At 48.6% G+C, this 25,596-nt stretch overlaps 1 protein-coding gene across 1 annotated transcript; it reads right to left on the bottom strand.

Moving 5' to 3' along the window:
- Nucleotides 1–2,540: 2,540 nt before the first annotated feature.
- Nucleotides 2,541–23,767, bottom strand: cyp27b1 (cytochrome P450, family 27, subfamily B, polypeptide 1). Its single transcript, XM_070869662.1, has 9 exons — nucleotides 23,614–23,767; nucleotides 21,355–21,545; nucleotides 17,997–18,193; nucleotides 16,708–16,908; nucleotides 16,016–16,179; nucleotides 14,842–15,008; nucleotides 12,318–12,399; nucleotides 8,095–8,292; nucleotides 2,541–3,924 (listed from the first exon to the last, which is right to left on the bottom strand). The coding sequence occupies exons 1-9, from the start codon at nucleotides 23,752–23,754 to the stop codon at nucleotides 3,811–3,813; spliced, it is 1,455 nt and encodes a 484-aa protein (XP_070725763.1). The 5' UTR covers nucleotides 23,755–23,767; the 3' UTR covers nucleotides 2,541–3,810.
- Nucleotides 23,768–25,596: the final 1,829 nt, after the last annotated feature.

The following is a 25,596-nucleotide window of genomic DNA, read 5'->3' as shown; positions in this document are numbered from 1 at the left end:
GTACTGAGGGAGTGCCGCACTGTCGGAGGGTCAGTACTGAGGGAGCACCGGAATGTCGGAGGGGCAGTACTGAGGGGAGTGCCGCACTGTCGGAGGGGCGGTACTGAGGGAGCGCCGCGCTGTTGGAGGGAGGGAACTGAGGGAGTGCCGCGCTGTCGGAGGGGCAGTACTGAGGGAGCGCCGCACTGTTGGAGGGACAGTACTGAGGGAGTGTCGCACTGTCGGAGGGGCAGTACTGAGGGAGCACCGCACTGTTGGAGGGACAGTACTGAGGGAGTGTCGCACTGTCGGAGGGGCAGTACTGAGGGAGCACCGCACTGTTGGAGGGGCAGTACTGAGGGAGCACCGCACTGTTGGAGGGACAGTACTGAGGGAGTGTCGCACTGTCGGAGGGGCAGTACTGAGGGAGCGCCACGCTATTGTGAATGAAATGAAGGGAGCAGGATATGTAAAATGACAGCGTGTACAGCACAGAAACAGGCCAATCGGCCCACAGCTCCGTGCCGGGGTTTATGCTCCACACCAGCCCCCTCCTACCCCTCTCCATCTCACCCCATCACCATATCCTTCTATTCCTTTCTCCCTCATGTGTTTATTTAGCCACATGGTAGCGTGTTCCACATTCTGACCACTCTCTGAACAAAGAAGTTTTTCCTGAAATCTCTATTGGATTAGGATTTCCATTTGTTACCAGTTTGATCCTGTTCTATAGGATTAATGCTTCTGGAATACAACAACTCCTGATACTGGACCTTATTACTGCAATCTTCGTGTTCGGTTCAGAATCAGAGTGCGTAAGCTGAAAACCTGAAAGCTGTCCAACCCAGGGAGTAGGCTATTTCTCTGGATCTGCTGCCGGTCTAAGGGTTAATGCAATAAGTAAGGCAACTTGTTCCACTTAAAACGTTCAGGGTTCTTGCATTATGAGTGATGCAGGAGACCATCGCCCTCGTCCGATAGCTTCCATAGAAATGAATAACCGAGATGATAGTCTCGAAATAACTGTTTTGCTTAATGCTTTCACATGAAACTTTGCTCTGTTTGATGTTTTAACAGAGCCGCTAATCCCTTCAAAATAAAAGATAGCGCAAAGAGATAGAAAACGGCCAAGGTCAACAGTTAATCTTCAGAAGTGACGGGCAAAAGTACTGAGGTGAGTTGTTAACCAGTAGCACTAGCAGTCCGTCTAATGTCGCAATTCTCCCCAAACTAGCTAACGAGCCACCAAAACAAGTTACCTTTTGTATTTCTCTTTATGGACTGAATACAAGAAACCTTGTGTCTGTTTAATGCACCCAGCAGGCTAGCTTTCGCTGTGCTGGGAGCATCGTCATCATAGGCAGTCCCTCGGAATTGAGGAATAATTGCTTCTACTCTTAAAGTGAGTTCTCAGGTGGCTGAACAGTCCAATACGAGAGCCACAGTCCCTGTCACAGGTGGGACAGACAGTGGTTGAGGGAAAGGGTGGGTGGGATTGGTTTGCCGCACTCTCTTTCCACTGCCTGCGCTTGGTTTCTGCATGCTCTCGGCGATGAGACTCAAGGTGAGCAAAGCTCACCATCAGTCCCTGGTCTGTGCTGAGATGGCTGATCTCCGCTGAGGTGATGGTAAAGGGTGCTAAAGGCAGCCTCTGCATGCCCACTTCTTGTTCCCGATCGCTGTTCAGTGTGTGTGCTGTGAGGTAAGGAGGATCTGCCCCGCTCCCCAGTGATGAATAGCCTGCTAACACTCACTTTGGCATCGTATGGATAGCAGCTTGACTCTGTGAAAGACTTGCATTTATATAGCGTCTTTCACAATCTCAGGACGTCCCAAAGTGCTTTACAGCCAATGAAGTACTTTTGAAGTGTAGTCACTGTTGTAATGCAGTTCCCACAAACAGCAATGTGATGATAACCAGATAATCTGTTTTTGTTATGTTGATTGAAGGATAAATATTGGCCAAGACACCAGGGAGAACTCTCCTGCTCTTCTCCAAAATAGTGCCATGGGATCTTTTACGTCCACCTGAGAGAGCACACGGGGCCTCGGTTTAACATTTCATCCGAAAGACGGCACCTCCGACAGTGCAGCACTCCCTCAGTACCGCCCCTCCGACAGTGTGGCGCTCCCTCAGTACTGCCCACTGATGCTAGCCACTGAGCCACAGCTGACACGTGCATAAATCCCAAATTAGGGATCCACATACCCTCATCCGCAAGATCATCAGGTGTCTGTCTGAAGCTGGATGTGTAAAGAGCACAGGGAGTGCGTCAATATTTAGAGAGTCTGAGGAATGTTTCTGTATTTACAGGGGGTCTTCCACATGGAAAGGTTTGAAAACCACACGCGAGAGCAGAGTGAAGCGCCTCTGCCCCTGGGGAGAGGTACTGAGGGTGGTGGATATGAATGTATATATTGTGAGGGGCGAGCAGTGGAGCCTGATGTTAACCTGTCTCCCAGTCAGGGCTGCAACAGATAATAGAAGGGGTTACATTTTGGTGTATAACTGGGTAATCACACTCCAAACAGACAGATTCAAATCAAAATTCAGACCCATTTTTATTTATATCATCAATACAATATGCATGCACCTGTACCAAAAAAAAGCAGAATTTCAAAATAATATACATAATGGCACTTGATGGTAAAAAAAAACCCCACAATAAATCACAGGATGCAGTGATAATTGTATCTTCGATACAAAATGAGGAGAAATCCTAAAATTCACTTAAAAAAAATAAATTAAGGCTTTCAAGAAAGACGATACACAAATTTGAATGGAATTAGGCACTGATCAGGACACCTATACGGTCATTAAATGGGCATTGGCAGCATATTTTGGGGGGTTGTTGGCTGGGGTAAGTTGTTGCCACTGGTTGAGCTGCTGTAACAAATCACTTCTGGAACTTAAAAAAAACTATTTGTACCAACAGATTCGGTAGTGTTATTCACCTTCCTGTTTTCAAATAAAATTTCTGGCAAAGTACTGTACCACGAATTGCACTTTCAAGGTCACCACCTCAGCCATTCGTAAATCCCTGAATTCAAGTTCTTCTAGTTATCAGGAATGTGGGGGGGGTTTAAAATTAAACTACTTTCACTATCTTAATTAACTCATTTGTGACAAATTGTACAATAGGCTCAACTGGAAGTTAAACGACCCGTACAGCCACTCGAAGGGCGAGAACGGTAATGCAGAGCCAGGGGGTCTTATTACAAATCAGCTGACAATGCATCATGGGGAATCTTCCCTCAGCACAGAAATCCAATACTAAAACTGGACTTCTCTCAAGGCGAACGGGATTCTCTTTCAGCTGGCCTGCCCTTCACACTTCAGCGAATAAATATTGTCCCCGTCTCTTTGCTGCTTGCGAGATCTTTCATTGCGCAAAATGGCTTCCTGGTTTCGGCACAAAATGGTCGCTGCACCGCAAAGTAATTGATTGTGGAACAGCCGTGAGATTTTTCTGAGAGGTGATCAGGCGATGTGTAAATGTAACTCTTGCTCTTTTCTCTGTTTACCATCAGCTTATAGGCCCCGTGGACCTCAAGAAAAGCCTAGCTGTTGGGTCGCACCAGTCATATAGGTTTAGTATTGAAACTTGGACAACCGGTAATGGCTTGGACAGTACTTGAAATACACTGTCGTTCAGTGGCCCACTCAAAAGTTCCCCCAAAGTTCTTCAAGAACAACAACAGTTCTCGGTAAAAGATACAGTCTGATCTGAAGTTGAACGACTAAAGCAGTCCTCTGGAACTTCAGTGGTTTGGGATCAAAGGGCTTGCGTTCTTTCATCATGTGGTAAAAAGTGTTCACAATAAATGTGGTCATCTGTCAATAAACTGAAGATTAATCTCTTGCTCCGGCACCAGGAGAGTTCTCGTCATTGGTTTTACGATGCTGTCCTTGAACTCTGGTCTTACCTCAAAGTGGGTCAGAATCTGAAAAAAAAGGCTCATGTAAACTGCACCATCACAGTAAATGTTTCTACACACTGCACCATCACAGTAAATGTTTCTACACACACTGCCCCATCACAGTAAACGTTTCTACACACACTGCACCACCACAGTAAATGTTTCTACACACTGCACCACCACAGTAAACGTTTCTACACACACTGCACCATCACAGTAAATATTTCTACACACACTGCACCATCACAGTAAATGTTTCTACACACTGCACCATCACAGTAAATGTTTCTACACACACTGCACCACCACAGTAAATGTTTCTACACACTGCACCATCACGGTAAACGTTTCTACACACACTGCACCATCACAGTAAATATTTCTACACACACTGCACCATCACAGTAAATGTTTCTACACACTGCACCATCACAGTAAATGTTTCTACACACACTGCACCATCACAGTAAATGTTTCTACACACTGCACCATCACAGTAAATGTTTCTACACACTGCACCATCACAGTAAATGTTTCTACACACTGCACCATCACAGTAAATGTTTCTACACACTGCACCATCACAGTAAATGTTTCTACACACTGCACCATCACAGTAAATGTTTCTACACACTGCACCATCATAGTAAATGTTTCTACACACTGCACCATCACAGTAAATGTTTCTACACACTGCACCATCACAGTAAATGTTTCTACACACTGCACCATCACAGTAAATGTTTCTACACACACTGCACAAACACAGTAAATGTTTCTACACACACTGCACAAACACAGTAAATGTTTCTACACACACTGCACCATCACAGTAAATGTTTCTACACACTGCACCATCACAGTAAATGTTTCTACACACACTGCACCATCACAGTAAACGTTTCTACACACTGTACCATCACAGTAAATGTTTCTACACACTGCACCATCACAGTAAAAGTTTCTACACACTGCACCACCACAGTAAATGTTTCTACACACACTGCACCATCACAGTAAATGTTTCTACACACTGCACCATCACAGTAAAAGTTTCTACACACTGCACCACCACAGTAAATGTTTCTACACACACTGCACCATCACAGTAAAAGTTTCTACACACTGCACCACCACAGTAAATGTTTCTACACACTGCACCATCACAGTAAATGTTTCTACACACTGCACCATCACAGTAAATGTTTCTACACACACTGCACCATCACAGTAAATGTTTCTACACACTGCACCATCACAGTAAAAGTTTCTACACACTGCACCACCACAGTAAATGTTTCTACACACACTGCACCATCACAGTAAAAGTTTCTACACACTGCACCATCACAGTAAATGTTTCTACACACTGCACCATCACAGTAAATGTTTCTACACACTGCACCATCACAGTAAACGTTTCTACACACTGCACCATCACAGTAAATGTTTCTACACACTGCACCATCACAGTAAAAGTTTCTACACACTGCACCATCACAGTAAATGTTTCTACACACTGCACCATCACAGTAAAAGTTTCTACACACTGCACCATCACAGTAAATGTTTCTACACACTGCACCATCACAGTAAATGTTTCTACACACTGCACCATCACAGTAAATGTTTCTACACACACTGCACCATCACAGTAAATGTTTCTACACACTGCACCATCACAGTAAAAGTTTCTACACACTGCACCACCACAGTAAATGTTTCTACACACTGCACCACCACAGTAAATGTTTCTACACACTGCACCACCACAGTAAATGTTTCTACACACTGCACCATCACAGTAAATGTTTCTACACACACTGCACCATCACAGTAAATGTTTCTACACACTGCACCATCACAGTAAATGTTTCTACACACTGCACCACCACAGTAAACGTTTCTACACACTGCACCATCACAGTAAATGTTTCTACACACTGCACCATCACAGTAAATGTTTCTACACACACTGCACCATCACAGTAAATGTTTCTACACACTGCACCATCACAGTAAACGTTTCTACACACACTGCACCATCACAGTAAATGTTTCTACACACACTGCACCACCACAGTAAATGTTTCTACACACACTGCACCACCACAGTAAATGTTTCTACACACACTGCACCATCACAGTAAATGTTTCTACACACACTGCACCATCACAGTAAATGTTTCTACACACACTGCACCATCACAGTAAACGTTTCTACACACACTGCACCACCACAGTAAATGTTTCTACACACTGCACCACCACAGTAAATGTTTCTACACACTGCACCACCACAGTAAACGTTTCTACACACTGCACCATCACAGTAAATGTTTCTACACACACTGCATTCATCAGAATGATACCAGGGCTTAAAGGGTTAAATTATGAGAACCATTTGCAGTATAACGTGGATAAATGTGAAGTTATCCACTTTGGTAGGAAAACATAAGGACAAAGTATTATTTAAATGATGATAAGCTTGGGAAGTGTCGATGTACAGAGGGACCTGGGTGTCCTTATACACCAGTCATTGAAAACAAACATGCAGGTGCAGCAAGCAGTTCGGAAGGCAAATGGTATGTTGGCCTTCATTGCAACGGATTTGAGTACAGGAGCAAGGATGTCTTACTACAGTTACACAGGGCCTTGGTGAGACCGCACCTGGAGTATTGTGTGCAGTTTTGGTCTCCTTACCTAAGGAAGGATATACTTGCCATAGAGGCAGTGTAGCGAAGGTTCACCAGACTGATTCCTGGGATGGCAGGACTGTCGTATAAGGAGAGATTGGGTCGACTAGGCCTGTGTTCACTATTTAGAAGAATGAGAGGGGATCTCATTGAAAGGTATAAAATTCTGACTGGGTTGGACAGACTGGATGCAGGGAGGATGTTTCCCCAGGCTGGGAAGTCCAGAACAAGGGGTCACAGTCTCAGGATACGGGGTAGGAAATTTAGGACCAAGATGAGGAGAAATGTTTTCACTCAGAGGGCGGTGAACCTGTGGAATTCTCTACCACAGTGGCTGTGGAGGCCAAGTCACTGAATATATTTAAGAGGGAGATAGATAGATTTCTAGACACAAAAGACATCAAGGGGTATGGGGAAAAAGCGGGAATATGGTGTTGAGATAGAGGATCAGCCATGATCATATTGAATGGTGGTGCAGGCTCGAAGGGCCGAATGGCCTACTCCTGCACCTATTTTCTATGTTTCTATGAATGTTGGCTTGCTTTCCCTCGAGTTTCGACAGTCGATGGGGGATCTGATCAAATGTTTAAAATGTTGAAAGGATTCGATAGGGTAGATAGAGAGAGAGAAACTGTTTCCTCTGGTGGGGGAAATGCAGAACAAGGGGGCATCACCTTAAAATTAGAGCCAGGCCGTTCAGGGGTGATGTCAGGAAGCACTTCTTCACACAAAGAGCCGTGGGAATCTGGAACTCTCTCCCCCAAAAAGCTGTTGATGCTGGAGGTCAATTGGAGCTTTCAAGACTGAGATCGATAGAATTTTATTTGGTAAGGGGATCGAGGGATCAGGAGTAAAGGTGGGAAAATGGAGTTGAGGTAGGTGCAGACCAGCCAGGATCTGACTGAATGGCAGAGCAGGCTCGAGGGGCTGAATGGCCTACTCCTGTTCCTAGTTATTGATAAAACCACCATTTGGAAATGGTCAACAAGTCAACAACCAGTACAGATCTTACACTTGCACGACTGAGTCAGCTAGTGCTACTATTCCATTTTTGTGTGTATAAAATTATGAGGGGCCCAGATATAGTGGATAGGACTGACCTATTTCCCTTGGCAGAGAGGTCAATAACCAGGGGGCATACATTTAAAGTAATTGGGGGGGAGGTTTAAGAGGGGATTTGAGAAATTTCTTCACACAGAGGGCGGTGGGGGTCTGGAACTCACGGCCTGAAAGGGTGGTAGAGGCAGAAACCCTCACCACATCTGAAAAGTACTTGGATGTGCGCTTGAAGTGCTGTAACCTACAGGGCTACGGACCGAGAGCTGGAAAGTGGTATTAGGCTGGGTAGCTCTTGGTCGGCCGGCACGGACACAATGGGCCGAAATGGCCTCTGTCTGTGCCGTAAATGTCTATGATTTGCATGTACTGAGTACCATAGTCCCGAGACAGTCAGCCCATTCCCTACAGTGTCCGGCAGAGCCCAGACTCCCCCACTTACTCGAACCAGAGCCAGGTAGACCTCGAGCTCAGCAATTCTTCTTCCAATGCAGCTCCGCTTCCCAATTCCAAATGGGATGGACGCGTAGGGATGAAAGCTCTCATCCTTGCGAAGCCATCGCTTCGGCTGAAAGCAGTCGGGGTCGGGGAAAACCTCCTCATCTCGTGAGGTTGCATAGTGACACAGAGTAATCAGGGTCTGGATAGAAGAATGAAGACCATTCAGAATCATCAGAGCAAAATCAGAACCATGAGCAGAAAGAAAAAAAAAACTTGCGTTTATATAGCGCCTTTCATAACCACCAGATGTCTCAAAGCGCTTTACACACAATGAAGTATTTTTTGGAGTGTAGTCACTGTTGTAATGTGGGAAATACTGCAGCTAATTTGTGCACAGCTCCCACACACAGCAATGTGATAATGACCAGATAATCTGTTTTTGTTAAGTTGATTGAGGGATAAATATTGGCCCCAGGACACCGGGGAGAACTCCCATTGCTCTTCTCCAAAATAGTGCCATGGGATCTTTTACGTCCACCTGAGAGGGCAGACGGGGCCTCGGTTTATCGTCTCATCCGAAAGACGGCACCTCCGACAGTGCAGCACTCCCTCAGCATTGCCCCTCCGACAGTGCGGCGCTCCCTCAGTACTGTCCCTCCGACAGTGCGGCGCTCCCTCAGTACTGCCTCTCCGACAGTGCGGCGCTCCTTCAGTACTGTCCCTCCGACAGTGTGGCACTCCCTTAGCACTGCCCCTCCGACAGTGCGGCACTCCCTCAGTACCGCCCCTCCGACAGTGCGGCGCTCCCTCAGTACTGCCCCTCCGACAGTGCGGCGCTCCCTCAGTACTGTCCCTCTGACAGTGCGGCACTCCCTTAGCACTGCCCCTCCGACAGTGCGGCGCTCCCTCAGGACTGCCCCTCCGACAGTGCGGCGCTCCCTCAGCACTGTCCCTCCGACAGTGCGGCGCTCCCTCAGCGCTGCCCCTCCGACAGTGCGGTGCTCCCTCAGCACTGCCCCTCCCACAGTGCGGCACTCCCTCAGTACTGCCCCTCTGATAGTGCGACGCTCCCTCAGTACTGCATCTCCGACAGTGCGGCGCTCCCTCAGTACTGCCCCTCCGACAGTGCGGCGCTCCCTCAGCACTGTACTGGGAGTGTCAGCCTAGATTTAGTGCACAAGTCTCTGGAGTGGGAGTTGAACCCACAACCTTCTGACTCAGGCGAAGGTGCTGCCCACTGAGCTAGAAGCTATCAAAACACAAGGTTACCAGGAGGGTGCAGCAGTATTCCCCTTGCACTCTACCTCAAGTGCACACCTTCAAGATTAATTTAAAAAAACAAATCTCCCGGAAGCTTTTTATTAAATGCCCTGCATGTCTCAGGGTGCAGATTACAACTGATTTTGCTGCTCAATGTAAGAATCGCTTGTGTGATCTTTTTTCATTCATTATTTTATATATTATTTCACATACCTAATAGAGATCTTGAGCAGGGATTTGATACGGAAAAAGCTACACTAAGATTGTGAAGGGTTTCCATAGGGTAGACGTGGAGACGATGTATCCAGTAGTGGGGGAGACCAGAGCTTGGGGGTCATAAATACAAGACAGTCACCAATAAATCCAATGGGGAATTCAGGAGAAACATCTTTACCCAGAGAGTGGTGAGAATGTGGAACTCGCTGCCACAGGGAGTGGTTGAGGTGAAAAGCAGAGGTGCATTTAAGGGGAAGCTGAATAAACACGAGGGAGAAAGGAATAGACGGATATGTTGATAGGGTGAGATGAAGAGGGGTTGGAGGGAGCATAAACACCGGCACCAACCAGTTGGGCGATTGGCCGGTTTCTGTGCTGTATGTAATTCTATGTAATATAGATGTGTGTGCGTGTGATTGATTAGTAAGGCAAAACAGTTCATGCAGACGCATTTCCTGTTCATTATGTCACACCGCTCCGTCACACCACTCCATCACCCTGCTCTGTCACACACTAAACCGTCACACCGCTCCGTCACACCACTCCATCACCCTGCTCTGTCACACACTACTCCGTCACCCTGCTCCGTCACACACTACTCCGTCACCCTGCTCCGTCACACACTACTCCGTCACCCTGCTCCGTCACACACTACTCCGTCACCCCGCTCCATCACCCTGCTCTGTCACACACTACTCCATCACCCTGCTCTGTCACACACTACTCCATCACCCTGCTCTGTCACACACTACTCCATCACCCTGCTCTGTCACACACTACTCCATCACCCTGCTCTGTCACACACTACTCCATCACCCTGCTCTGTCACACACTACTCCGTCACCCCGCTCCGTCACCCTGCTCCATCACACACTACTCCGTCACCCTGCTCCGTCACACCACTCCATCACCCTGCTCTGTCACACACCGCTCCGTCACCCTGCTCTGTCACACACTGCTCCGTCACACACTACTCCGTCACACACTACTCCATCACCCTGCTCCGTCACACACTACTCTGTCACCCCGCTCCGTCACCCCGCTCCGTCACACATTACTCCGTCACACCAATCTGTCACACACCGCTCCGTCACACACCGCTCCGTCACACACCGCTCCGTCACACACCGCTCCGTCACACATTACTCCGTCACACATTACTCCGTCACACCGCTCCGTCACACCACTCCGTCACCCTGCTCTGTCACACACTACTCCGTCACACCGCTCCGTCACACCGCTCCGTCACACTACTCCATCACACCACTCCATCACCCTGCTCCGTCACACACTACTCTGTCACACACCACTCCATCACCCTGCTCTGTCACACACTACTCTGTCATCCCGCTCCGTCACACCACTCCATCACCCTGCTCCGTCACACACTACTCCGTCACACCACTCCATCACCCTGCTCCGTCACACACTACTCTGTCACCATGCTCCGTCACACCACTCCATCACCCTGCTCTGTCACACACTACTCCGTCACCCCGCTCCGTCACCCTGCTGTCACACACCACTCCATCACCCTGCTCCGTCACACACTACTCTGTCACACACCACTCCATCACCCTGCTCCGTCACACATTACTCTGTCGCCCGCTCCGTCACACACTACTCTGTCACACCGCTCCGTCACACACCGCTATATACAAATTTATTTAAGGAAACCTCTTCCAGCTGACTGACTCAAATTGTTGCAATAAAACACAAAGACATCAGAAATCATAAACTTATGGATAAACTAAACACTTAGAACATAACAACCCCTTTTATTATGTGATTATCAGGATATAAGCAACGTTTCCATTAAGGCGTGTGGCCGTGCAGCGGTCTGGAGGTCCCGCGCAGGCTGCTCACCGGCTTTTCAATAGGAATAACCACTTACGCGCAAAAAGTTAAAAGGCCCGCGTCCCCCCCCAAAAAATACAGGGAAACTTGGATACAAGCTGCAATTGGTCAATAATGGGGTTAAGATGGCCTGTTGCACAGGCTCTTCTGCACCTCCAGCAGAATGTGGGGCTGGCCCAGTTTTTCCAATGAGGGTCCTTCCCCTTAATTTGAATAGGTTACAGTCACTGCCAAGTGCTTGGATTATAGCACAGATGCCTGAAAATCCGGCAAGACAGCAGCTCTTAAAGGGCTGCCGCTGGTCACTAAAGGGGAAAGTTGTGGCGTGGTCAGACAAGTGGAGAAATTGATTACAATGGCACTGCGGAGGTGTGTGAGCAACTGCGTTCCCTTTGTTGATTAGTTGGAGGTGCTGCTGCAGAAGGGCCACTGAGGGAGGGTGACCCTATTTGAGGTTGAAGACCCTGCCCCTCCAGTAAAAGCACAGGTGCCGGCTGCATGGAGGGAGGTTGCTGCGCGAGTACATGCAGTCACCGGGCCCCTTGTCCCGGGCTGCGATTGAGGAAGGAGTTGCATGTATCAGGAGGAAGGTAAAGGTAAGTCTGCACTGCACTTTTATACACATTGCTTCTGGACCCACCAAGCATGGCACAACAACGTGCATTTATATAGTGCCTTTAACGTAGTAAAACGTCCCAAGGCGCTTCACAGGAGCGTTATCAGACAAAATTTGATACCGAGCCACATAAGGAGATATTAGGACAAGACCAAAAGCTTGATCAAAGAGGTAGGTCTTAAAAAGGAGGAGAGAGGCGCTTAGGGCCCAGGTAGTTGGGAACTTCCACACCCTCTGGATTAAAAAAAAATCTTACAAATCTCTACACTCCTTACTTTTTGGGGAATGATGTATTCTCCGATTTGGATATCTTTATCTGGAATCACACGAGCGTTACCCGGGATTACAGGATAAAGCCTAGAAAGTGGAAAAATGGTACATTATGTTTCAGTCAGAATACCCTCGTGTAGTCCTGATGTTCCCAGTCATTTCTCTCACCACTGCTCTGTGTGTTTCTGATGATGGATGTCCCTGCTTGGGAGTTGACTGCTTTCTCCGCTTTATAGGCGGCCAGTGTCAGCGTCAGGCACACCCCCCAGTCGGGTAACGATGCATCCAGCTCCCTTTATTTTGAGCCACCAGCATGCCTCCACTCCAACCGCAGAACAGCACCCCCTACTGTCATTCGCCCACTTCCCACGCCAGTCCTGCCAAAAAGAAGTATTTCTCTAGAGCTCCCAACACGTAGGGAAGTCTGTCAGCTCATTACAGGCCCAGGGAAAGCCGGAAGAAGCCTCTCGGAGTAAGACTGCCAATTCTGTGAAATTTAATGCCGAATTACATCGAACGTACAGCACAGAAACAGGCCATTTGGCCCAACGGGTCCGTGCCGGCATTTATGCTCCACACGAGCCTCCTCCCACCCCTCACTATCAGCTGACCCAATGGGAGCCCCCTCCCTTTATTTGAATCAGCTTCAGTCAGGAAAGGTTCGTTGCCGAGAGCTTGGATTATAGCTCGCTCGTCTGAAAATCCGGCGAGACGGCGGCTCGTCAAAGGGACACTTTTGGGCGGTGGGCTCACATCTGCTGGCATTTGAGTCAGGGCGACTGTAATGCATTTGCTTCATGGGTTCTTTGCTTAAGAATTCATAGCAACACGTTGCTATAAAGAACTAGTTGGTTTATTAGCAAAGGTTTAACAATCACACTGCACATTACTGGTTCATCCACCAGGCTCACAACCACCTGCCCCATCGTGGATCCCCCGAACCCAACTGGCTGGGGTTTTATTGAGTCTTGTGAACATCACGTGACTGGCTAAGCCACTCCCAACTCAACAGCTCTACAACTATTTCAATGAACCTATAAATCAAGTGCCCCCTTATTAAAGGGACAGTAAAACAGACAAATTAAACAAATTAAACTTTTAACTTTAAACGGTCAAATTAAAATTTGGTTGCCGGGGGTGATGATGCACTCCAGTCCCTCCAGCGCCCACTTCTCGCGGAAGGCACCACGTGCCCCATCTCCAGGGACACCCTGGCTCGGATGTAACCGTGGAAGAGAGGCAGGCAGTCGGGCTGAACGACCCCCTCGACCGCCCGCTGCCTGGACCGGTTAATGGCCCCCTTGGCCAGGCCCAGGAGCAATCCTATGAGGAGGCCTTCCGACCTGCCCGCTCCCCTCCGCACAGGGTGCCCAAAGATCAGGAGCGTGGGACTGAAACATAGAACATAGAAACATAGAAATTTACAGCGCAGAAGGAGGCCAGTTTGGCCCATTGTGTCCGCGCCGGTCAACAAAGAGCCGCACGGCCCTCGGTCAGCAGCCCTGACGGTTACATATAAACCTATGAACAATGACGGAAAGGTAAAGAGCACCCAGCCCAACCAGTCTGCCCCACACAACTGCGACACCCCTTACAGCGAAACATTCTACACTCCACCCCAACCGGAGCCATGTGATCTCCTGGGAGAGGCAAAAAAAACAGATAAACACCCAACCAATTCAGGGGGGGGGAAAAACTGCAGTCAGACATCGAGGAGCAGCCCCTTCAAATATTGGAAGAGGGGCTGCAACCTGACACACTGTACATGCATGTGAAACACGGACTCCTCCAGACTGCAGAAATTGCAGGTGGGCCCGGAAGTCCGTGAGCCGACTTAAAAACTGATTGCATGGGACTGCTCCGTGCAACACCCTCCAGGCCAAGTCCCCAATAAATAGTGGGAGGGCTCCTGCGGAGAGAGCACGACATTGGGGACCCCCGCCTCCTCCGGACGGCAAGGTGGTGCGCCGTGGCGTGTCAACAGTTCCACAAACCTATGAGCATGCTCACAGGGTGCATAAATTACAGCGACCCAACCTCATTTCATGGTTCGCCTTTACGACCAGCAGAGAGGGCAGGCTGCCATCCTGGGCTAGATCCACGCTCATTCCTCTGCAGGCGCGAGGTCAGTGAGCTTTCAGTCCCTCCCCCATTGGATGACCACCTTCGCTCGCTTTCTGATAAGTTGCCCACTCCGTGAAGAAAACAAATCCAACACCATTTTGCAAATCATTTTCAGGTTGGAAATGTGTGACTGCAGTCCTCCAGACACCAAACCCCTGGCTGTTGTGGCGGGGAGGTGCAGAACAGAGCATCGACCGTGTGGAAGGGGCACCTCACACTTGCCGGCAATCTGCCCTCGAAGCTGCGCATGTGTGCAGCAATCTTGAAGGTAACTCACGGGCCGCTCACATTGGGCGGCCACACAAACTATCTAAAGGTGCCATTGAAAAAACTGGCCACGGACGACATCAACATTTTCGAGGGAACATTGCTTGGAGGGTAGCAACATTCAGTCTTTGACCTCACCTCAGTGTTTCCTTCACAATAGCTTTCAGGAAGGGCATCTTTGCCACGTCAGCGGCCGAGGGGATGGGCTTGTCTCCAAGCGTCTGTTTGATTTCGCGGTGCAGGGCTGCCTGAACGTCTGGGTGCCTGGACAACTCGTATAGTGCCCACGACATTGTGCTGGAAATCTACAGGAAAGAGAGCGGGGGAACAGCGATCAGCTCAACACTGGCACGGAAAAGGGAGGGGGTGACCACCCAGTTGTAGTATCGAGCAGTGCAGATCAGATGATTCCAGGCCAACTCTCGGGGCTGGAAATTCGGTCCCGCCATTTTTGAGGCGGTGTCACCGGCCGAGTGCCGATTTGAACGGCGGGCGGTAGGTGCCGCCTCAAACTGTGCAAAGTTCAGTTACGCCGCCCAAAGATGAGAGAGCAGCGCTAAAAGTGGCGTTGCACACTCGCCCTCGGGCGGAAAGGCAGCGGCGTCTCAGGTGGCCGACCGGATTTCCCCGCGGTAGGCTGCCGGCATGCGAGATGAAAGAGAAGTGTTTCCGACGCTTTCCCTCACCCACACTTCCCCACCGGCCCCGTTAATTCTGAAATGCAAATAAACATTAAAAAAAACACTTAACTTGATCCCTGGACGCTACTGACCCGGGACCTCCCGCTGTCCTGCCACCTTGAGCGGCGGCAGCCAGGGGGCGCTGCACGCTCGATGACGTCACTACGTGTGTGGCGGCCGGGCGCGCAGTGGGACGTCTCAGTCTTTAACCTCACCTCAATGAGTACTCAGTGCTCCTATTTCTTATGTTCTTATGAACCGAATTTTGACCCGTGAGTCTCTGCTGTTTGTTCTCAACTGGGGTGTTACAAATGCCTTAAATATCCCTCAAATACGTGGGAAGCCATTTACCAATGGCCCTTGTTGGCCAGTGGGCCCTGTGTGCCAACATCGGCAGAGGACAGCATTGCCCTTGGATGTGATACCAGCCTATCCCCATCACAGAGCCCAACATTGAAGTCAATGGAAAGTTCATATTGGAGTAGGGTGCACAACGGGTATTCCACCAGATCCCGTGGGATTCCCACCAGATCCAACAGGATTCCCGTCCAGCGAATTTGGTTAAAATGACCCCCCGGTTGAATATCACAGAATCGGAAACATCACAAGAATAAATGTCGACAAGCACTTACTGTGTCCACACCAGCGAGTAACAGCTCGGTGACATTGCCATAAATGGTTGGCATTGAGAGATTCTGGGACGACAGGAAGTAGGTCAGGTACTTCCCCTCGATTGGTTCCCTTCTCGCTAATTTCTGTTGAATTTCCACCATCCTTCTGTCTATGTGTCCTTTAGCTGCCATTTAAAAAAATAATTGCAAAATAAAGGAAAAAAAGACTTGCATTTATATAGCGCCTTTCACGACCACTGGACGTCTCAAAGCGCTTTTGGAGTGTATCCACTGTCGTAATGTAGGAATACGTTCAAGGATAAGGCCAGGCATAGCATCACTTTCCCTGACCGCCACTAACCGCAGTGAACCCCTGTTGGAGGAGCACAACACATCTCTGCTCCTGACACAGTCTCCTGTTCCAAGTGGGATTGTACACACTGTTAGTTCTACAGCGTCTGCCTAATGTCGGCAGTGGGTGGGGGGGGGCAGTGGGCGGCAGGTGGTGCTAGCTGTTTACTCTAATTTCCCCATATCCTTCTATATTCTTCCTTTTCCAATACCGATCCAATTTCATTTGAAGTGATGTTACAGTGCCTGCCCTTTGTGGTGAAGCATGCCTGAGCAACATTCCTCTTCCATCCCTCCCCACTTCCTCAGCCTCGACACATTGTGTCGGACATCACTCCGCATCATGGCGGCCTCTCACTTACCAAAAGCGAACATGAAATCCCAGCAGGCGACGAATTTCCGCCAGGGTTCCGGGTAGATTTTGTGCAGAAACTTCGGCATCGCCATGGTGATGAGCGTCATTTGAAACATGGTGTTAATCGACTGGATAAAATCTTCCGTTTCTTTGGGAACGTCAGCCTTGAGGCAGCCAATCCGTGTCTCAAAGAGCACGGCAGAGATGCCTGGGAGCACGAGCAGAGGTGGAAAGAGATTACTGATTATGGAAATTAAAAACCACCTCAGTAATCACACAATATTATTTAGGGCCAAGTGGTTCAGCACACTATTACTTCTGGGACCTGAATTTAGCCTCAATTGACAGAAGGCCCTTTAATTTTGGTCCAGTTTCAGCAGTACGGCTTCCATGGGCTGCTCTCTCCCTTAGGTCCATTGGTTCACAGTCTCCACAGGCCTATTTTTCTAAAAAAATTCATTCATGGGATTTGGCAACGCCGGCAAGGCCAGCAATTATTGCCCATCCCTAATTGCCTGAGAGAAGAATCGCTGTTCTTTTTGTAGCTGTTTGGTACAACTGAGTTGGCTTGGTAGGCCATCTCAGAGGGCAGTTTAAAGTCAACCACATTGCTGTGGGTCTGGAGTCACATGTAGGCCCGACCAGGTAAGGACGGCAGATTTCCTTCGGATACCGAGTGATCTCCTATACATGTCCAGAGACCCACAAAGTTGATTGCGTCAGTGCCTTTATTCTTGAAGCCACATGCAGTCCACCACTGATAAAATCAACTTTTTGCGTTTTTTGCGCTTTAAAAAGTTGGAATCATTTGAATTCAGCAACTTTGAATTAAGAGGAGTGGTTGCTATGGGAACGAGAAAGGCCCTCCTCGAGCAGTAGGACCACGTGCCTTAACTCAGTGCTCGGAGGAGGACATTGCTGGCGCAGAGTAATGAAGCACTTTTGGAGTGTGGTCACTGTTGTAATGTGGGAAACACGGCAGCCAATTTGCGCACAGCAAGCTCCCACACACAGCAATGTGATAACGACCAGGTCATCTGTTTGAGTGACGTTGGTTGAGGGATGAGTTCAGATAAGGGAGGTGTAGTTGGACAGCATCGATTTGGGCTCTACGCTCAAGTCTTTTACAATTTACAAGAAGTGGGCCATTGACGAGGACACCGCTTTATTCGGATGAGCAGGATTCAAGTCAGGCTGGATGGCAAATCAACTCAAGGAAATGAGAATCTGTCGGGGGGGGGGGGGGCGCTGGCGGGATTTCCTTCCTTTGCCCCTCTTGCCGTTTGCAGCCCTCACCTTCCAAACCGAACTTGTAGAACTCTCCTGCCAGGTCCTTCACCAGGGCTCGGCCGTTCTCGGTGCGCTGGTGGTGGAGCCTGTGGACTAGGTCGGTGACCACCTCGTTGAGGACACCGCTGTACACCGCCACTTCCTTGGGCTTCAGCATGTGTGCACTGAGGGTGCTGCGTAACTTCTGCCACTCTGCCCCCTCCCTGCAAGAAGGAAATACGCTGAGCACAGCTGAAATAACAGCGATGGCCAACGGCTCGCTGGTCACAAGGTCGCAGGGCCACAGGGTACCTTTATATACATTAACCATCATTATCTTTTGCAGGGTAAGGGGCCACTGACAGCTCCAATACAGTCAGCTCAACAGGACAAAGGCCATTCGCTTCTGCTCCAGGTCTGGTGCAAGCTCTTCAAGTGGGCCGATCTATTTTCACTCCATTTCCTGCTCCTCCACTGCATTATTTTATATTCTTGCTTTTCAAATACCTAATTCTTTTTAAAGTGATGTTATGAGGGGAGGGAGAAGCGAGAAAGAACTTGCATTTATATAGCGCCTGTCACGATCTCAGCACCTCCCAAACGCTTTACAGCCAATGAAGTACTTTTTGAAATGTAGTCACTGTTGCAATGTCGGAAACGCAGCCGACCAGGGCAAGTGCTCTACTGGGAACTCCTACACGGCAGGCGAGCCCCAGGTGGGCAGAGGAAATGTTACAAGGACACTCTCCTTGATAAAATGCAACATCCCCACCGACACCTGGGGGTCCCTGGCCAAAGACCGCCTTAAGTGGAGGAAGTGCATCTGGGAGGGCGCTGAGCACCTTGAGTCTCGTCGCCGAGAGCATGCAGAAATCAAGCGCAGGCAGCGGAAGGAGCGTGCGGCAAACCTGTCCCACCCTCCCCTTCCCTCAACGATTATCTGTCCCACCTGTGACAGAGACTGTAATTCCCGTATTGCACTGTCCAGTCACCTGAGAACTCACTTTGAGAGTGGAAGCAAGTCTTTCTCGATTTCGAGGGACTGCCTATGATGATGATGTAGGAAAAGCGGCAGCCAATTTGCGCACAGCAAGCTCCCACAAACAGCAATTTGATAATGAGCCGATAATCTGTTTCAGTGATGTTGGTTGAAGGATAAATATTGGCCCAGGACAGTGGGGAGAACTCCCCCTGCTCAAAGGGAGCATGCATCAGAGAAAGGACTGCAACATGGTGGGGTTAATTATCTGACCGCATCCCCCTTTGAGCACAACTCCCTGTTGGGAGCGTGAGATTGGCCAATTTACCCAGTCGCCTCGACCTCCACAGCCCCTTGTGCTAAAGCATTCCATGTTCTAATAACATCCTATGTGTGGATAAACTGCCTTCAATCTTCACCCTTCATTCTTCTGGTGATAACATCGGTGAAGCACTTGGTCAGTTTCAGCTCAAGATCCCGATATGAAACTGAGAGCTTTTGAATGGGTTATTTGAAATGGTTTGAGAGAAAAGCTATTACATTGGATGTACAGCACAGAAACAGGCCATTCAGCCCAACTGATCCGTGCTCCATACCAGCCTCCTCCCATCCCATCACCATGTCCTTCGATTCCTTTCTCCCTCATGTGTTTATCCAGCTTCCTCTTAAATGTATCTCTGCTATCGCCTCAACCACTCCCTGTGGCAGCGAGTTCCATATTCTCACCACTCTCTGGGTAAAAACATTTCTCCTGAATTCCTTATTGGATTTATAAGAACATAAGAAATAGGAGCAGGAGTCAGCCATTTGGCCCCTTGAGCCTGCTCCGCCATTCAATAAGATCATGGCTGATCTGATCATGGACTCAGCTCCACTTCCCCGCCCGCTCCCCATAACCCTTTATTCCCTTATCGCTCAAAAATCTGTCTATCTCTGTTTTAAATATATTCAATGACCCAGCTTCCACAACTCTCTGGGGCAGAGAATTCCACAGATTTACAACCCTCTGAGAGAAGAAATTCCTCCTCATCTCAGTTTTAAATGGGCGGCCCCTTATTCTGAGATTATGTCCCCTAGTTTTAGTTTCCCCTATCAATGGAAATATCCTCTCTGCATCCACCTTGTCAAGCCCTCTCATTATCTTACATATTTCGATAAGATCACCTCTCATTCTTCTGAACTCCAATGTATATAGACCCAACTTACTCAACCTATCTTCATAAGTCAACCCCCTCATCTCCGGAATTGACCTAGTGAATCTTCTCTGAACAGCCTCCAATGCAAGTATATCCTTCCTTAAATACGGAGACGAAAACTGTTTGCAGTACTCCAGGTGTGGCCTCACCAATACCTGTACAGTTGTAACAGGACTTCTCTGCTTTTATACTCTATCCCCTTTGCAATAAAGGCCAACATTCCATTTGCCTTCCTGATTACTTGTTGAACCTGCATACTAACTTGCTGTGTTTCATGCACAAGGACCTCCAGGTCTCTCTGTACTGCAGCATTTTGTGACGATCTTGTATTGATGGCCCTGCTGGTGGTCACCCCCCACAAGTGACGGCTTTTTTTCTGACTGTCCAGCAGATAATTCTTTTCTGACGTAAATCGGTTGCTCGTTTCCTTCTGGGGGCGGAGCTTGCACCTTGGAGCTGTCCTTGAAGTGCGAGGGTTGCTTCCGAAGCCTTTATTACTCAGCCCTTCACCTACTGATGGAGGGGCAGACTCAGCAGGCTTACTCCGTCACTCCTTGTTTTGCCTACAGCTGCTGAATAAGGGACTTGGGACAAATCCCTTAAGTTTTACAGTCAAAGACTGAAAGAAGCACGCAAGTCAGTCGTGATGACTAAAAAGTAAAATCAGCAACAGCCTCTGGGTCATGCAGCTGGCAACAGATCGATGGAAATTTTCGATGAATTACAGATCTGAGACAGTCCAACGGTAAACGTGCCTGTTACAGCAATGGTCAGGAATCAGCAGCAGGAGCAGTGACCCTGTCTGATCACTTATGGCAGTGTTATCCACAAGCTTATCAATATCAGGAACAGTAGTGTAGTGGTTATGTCACTAGATAGTGAAGCCAGAGACCTGGACTAATGATCCCCAGACATGAATTCAAATCCCACTACAGGGGCTGGGAAATTTAAATTCAGTTAATTAAATCTGGAATAAAAAGCTAGTAGCAGTAATGGGAAAGAAAGACTGACTTGCATTTATATAGCGCCTTTCACGATCACTGGACGTCTCAAAGCGCTTTACAGCCAATGAAGTACTTTTGAAATGGAGGGAGTGGAAGTGTTTCACACACATACGCGTTCTCTCTTACACACACTGGCACTTTCTCACTCATACACACACAAGTTTCTTTTAAGTCAGCTGTAAGCTCAGTTATTTGGTTCTACTCACGCAGTGAGGAGCCCGTAAGCGTGTCCTCTGTGTTGCCTGTAATCTTTCCAAGATGACAAATCAGAACGGATCGGATGCTTCCCTTCCTGTCGCAAGACTTGTTCAATTAATGCAGGATCTGCAATGTGTACAGTCAGGATAGGCCCGAAACGTGCCTTCCACACAGGGCCATACTTTGCCTTTCCCTCTAGCTAATAAACAAGAACAGAGAACGAGTGAAGACAGTATAATCCTTTAACCCTTTAGTCCTCAGTTCACCGGCAGTCGGAGAATCTTGAAGAAGAAGCGAGCACAAAACAAACTGACTTCAACAGCACAGCGCATTTCATTAGAAGCAGCTCCCAGCCCCACAGGGCATGTCGTGCGGGGCTGGACAATTCCAGAGTAAGCAGCTGACAGGGGGTCAATTGACATCTTTAAAAAGGAACTGGATGGACATCTGTTGCGAAGGTGGGGTTGAGGGGTAAAGAAATATTAACAGCACTTGTCAATTTGTTTTATAGGGGCAGGAACTTAGTGTTGCTTAAAATAGGAGATCAACGGGTAGCTTGGTAGAGAGTCTGTGACAGAATAATTAGAGGATTGGTGGGCTGAAGGGACTGTTCTCAGTCTGCACCTCAGAGTACATTTTCCAACTGGCACTGCTCGCATACAAACGCTAAACATGGCCTTACTAGCTCCTTCTGTGTACTTAATTGATTCAGGCATTTGAAGAGGAATTTAACACAAGGGGGTTAAACATTCGTACAGGAATAACACCGGCTCACGATGTCCAAAAGGGCTTTACAGCCAATGAAGTCATTTTTGAAGTGTAGTCACTGTTGTAATGTAGGAAACACAGCAGCCAATACGCTCACAGCAAGCTCCCACACACAGCAATGTGATAAATGACCAGATAATCTGTTTCAGTGATGTTGATTGAGGGATAAATATTGGCCCCAGGACACTGGGGAGAACTGCCCTGCTCTTATTCAAAATAGTGCCATGGGATCTTTTACATCCACCTGAGAGAGCAGACAGTGCCTCGGTTTAACATCTCATCTGAAAGACAGCACCTCCGACAGTGCAGCGCTCCCTCAGTACTGCCCCTCCGACAGTGCGGCGCTCCCTCAGTACTGCCCCTCCGACAGTGCGGCACTCCCTCAGTACTGTCCCTCCGACAGTGCGGCGCTCCCGCAGCACTGCATTGGAGTTTCAGCCTAGATTTTTATGCTGGAGTCCCTGGAGTGGGACTTGAACCCACAACCTTCTGATTCAGAGGCGAGGGTGCTACCCACTGAGCCACAGCTGACACTTCAAACAATGAATTATTTGCATAGTTTCAATTTACAAGGGGTTTTGATAGTGTAGATAGGGAGAAAGTGTTCCCACTGGCAGGCGGGTCGGTAACCAGAGGACACACATTTAAGTGACAAAAGAAGCAGAAACATAGATTCGGCCCTTCGAGCCTGCACCACCATTCAATAAGATCATGGCTGATCATTCACCTCAGTACCCCTTTCTTGCTTTCTCTCCATACCCCTTGATCTCTTTAGCTGTAAGGGCCACTTCTAACTCCCTTTTGAATATATCCAACGAACTGGACTCAACAACAAGCAGAGGGGTGAAGAGGAGAGTTCTCAGTTTACACAGCAAGTTGTGATCTGGAACGAACTGCCTGATAGGTGCTGGTAACAGATTCAAAAGTAACTTTCAAAAGGGAATTGCATATATAATTTGAAAAAGGAAAGGGCTATAGAGAAAGATTAGGGAAGTGGGGCTGATTGGATGGCGCTTTGAAAGAGGCAGCACATTCGATGGCCAAATGGCCTCCTGTGCGATATGATTTTATAAGCACAATGAATGTTATGTAGGCTTAGATGACGACCATTAGGGAATAGACTATTATTCCCTTGCATTATGTAGCACTATGACCTGGCATCTCAACCAGGACTGTGAGGATATGTCAGAAGACAGTGGAATTTAAAGTCAGTCACTTAAGGAACACAGTTTTTTTTAAAGTCAATAATATCAAACTATAATGATAGACATTCAAAATACATTTTAAACCAACTTTTAAAATGCACTGTAAAGTTTACTAAAAACTAAGATTACAGCTATTGATTGACTGAAATTTCTGCCTCTAAGAGGGGCAGGAATTTTCATCCTTAAATCTCTCCATCCAAATTCCAATATTCACAGTACTGTCAAATCCTGGCTCTACAATCAGATTCCAGATTTTTAAATGTCAGACAGCAGAGTTTCACACGGCGTCCTTACCTGCAGCTCGTGCAACCTGGCCAGCCCTTTATTGAAGAACAGGTCGTATGCAAACCGGACAGCGCTAGGACCCGGCATCTCGGCCACAGACCGCAATCCCTGTTCCTTCTGCCTCTTGGACGGGACAGACTTCAGCAGCATCTCTGCAACGTACCTACAATACACAGGGAACCGGTTGGCGAGCCTTAGGACTAAAGACATTTCAACCACCCTGCAATTAAAAAGCAAGGCAATCATCCTCACCTTCATTGTGCTGCTTTTATATTGAGACAACTCCGGCTGCTCAACCAAGCTTCGAGGCAGGGAAAGACCCCTTTACTGACAGCGCGCTAGACCAATCGTGAGCCGAGTATGAATATTAATAAGCCGTCCAGCCAATCAGGAGTGTCAAACAGGTTTGGTTGATCCGAATAACTAGCCAGATATTTAATAAAAAAAAGACTTGCATTTACATAGCGTCTTTCACAACCACCGGACGTCTCTGCCAACTTGCACACAGCAAAGTGCCATGGGATCTTTTACGTCCACCTGACAGCGCCTCAGTTTAACGTCTCATCCGAAAGACGGCACCTCCGACAGTGCGGCGCTCCCTCAGTACCGCCCTTCCGACAGTGCGGCGTTCCCTCAGTACCGCCCCTCCGACAGTGCGGCGCTCCCTCAGTACCGCCCCTCCGACAGTGCGGCGTTCCCTCAGTACCGCCTCTCCGACAGTGCGGCGCTCCCTCAGTACCGCCCTTCCGACAGTGCGGCGTTCCCTCAGTACCGCCCCTCCGACAGTGCGGCGCTCCCTCAGTACCGCCCCTCCGACAGTGCGGCGCTCCCTCAGTACCGCCCCTCCGACAGTGCGGCGTTCCCTCAGTACCGCCCCTCCGACAGTGCGGCGCTCCCTCAGTACCGCCCCTCCGACAGTGCGGCGCTCCCTCAGTACCGCCCCTCCGACAGTGCGGCGCTCCCTCAGTACCGCCCCTCCGACAGTGCGGCGCTCCCTCAGTACCGCCCCTCCGACAGTGCGGCGCTCCCTCAGTACCGCCCCCTCCGACAGTGCGGCGCTCCCTCAGTACTGCCCCTCCGACAGTGCGGCACTCCCTCAGCACTGCACTGGAAGGTCAGCCTAGAATTTCCGTGCTCAAGTCCCTGGAGTGGGACTTGAACCCACAACCTCTGCCTCAGAGGCGAGGGACACTAACAGACACTAAAGGCAAGAAGCAGGGACCAAGTGGTGAGCTCTGTGAACAAGGAATGGGGGTCAACGAAATGTACATTGGGAATAAAATCACAGAGAAAAGAAAATCTGAAATGTCTGCATTTAAAAAAAAAAATTCAGGATTAAAGATAGGCCAATTTAGAAAACAAATAGGATCCAAAAAAAGTTTTTTGCTGGGTAGAGGAAGAAAATAAAAGTAACTTGTGAACTACAAATATTTTTATTTTCCAGAGATGACACAGAGCAACAGGCAGAACTCCCAAACCCACTGCGACAGAGCAGGTTCCTGCACACCATGGGGCCAGAAGTAAAGAAAAGACTTACATTTATATCGTGCCTTTACAACCACTAGACGTCCCATAGCGCTTTACAGCAAATGCAATGTAGTCACTGTTGTAATGTGGGAAAAGCAGCAGCCAATTTGCACACAGCAAGCTCCCACACACAGCGGTGTAATAATTCCAAGATAATCTGTTTCGAAATAGTGCCATGGGATCTTTTACATCCACTTGAGAGAGCACTGCACTGTCGGAGAGGCAATACGGAGGGAGTTTAGTGTCTCATCCGCAAGACAGCCCTTCCGACAGTGCAGCGCTCTCTCAGCACTGCACTGGAGTATCAGCCTAGATTTTTGCGCTTTAGTCTCTGGAGTGGGACTTGAACACACAACCTTCTGACTCCGAGGCACAAGTGCTACCCACTGAGCCTAAAGTAAAGGTTGACAGGTCTGTGTTGAACTTCTGGTAGATTTAAGAAATCTATTTAAATGGATGGTCTAC

The sequence above is a fragment of the Pristiophorus japonicus genome, chromosome X (genome assembly GCF_044704955.1).
Source record: "Pristiophorus japonicus isolate sPriJap1 chromosome X, sPriJap1.hap1, whole genome shotgun sequence".
Lineage (NCBI taxonomy): Eukaryota > Metazoa > Chordata > Chondrichthyes > Pristiophoridae > Pristiophorus > Pristiophorus japonicus.
The sequence above is the reverse complement of the archived record's forward strand: the minus strand, read 5'-3'. Positions and strand labels throughout refer to the sequence as shown.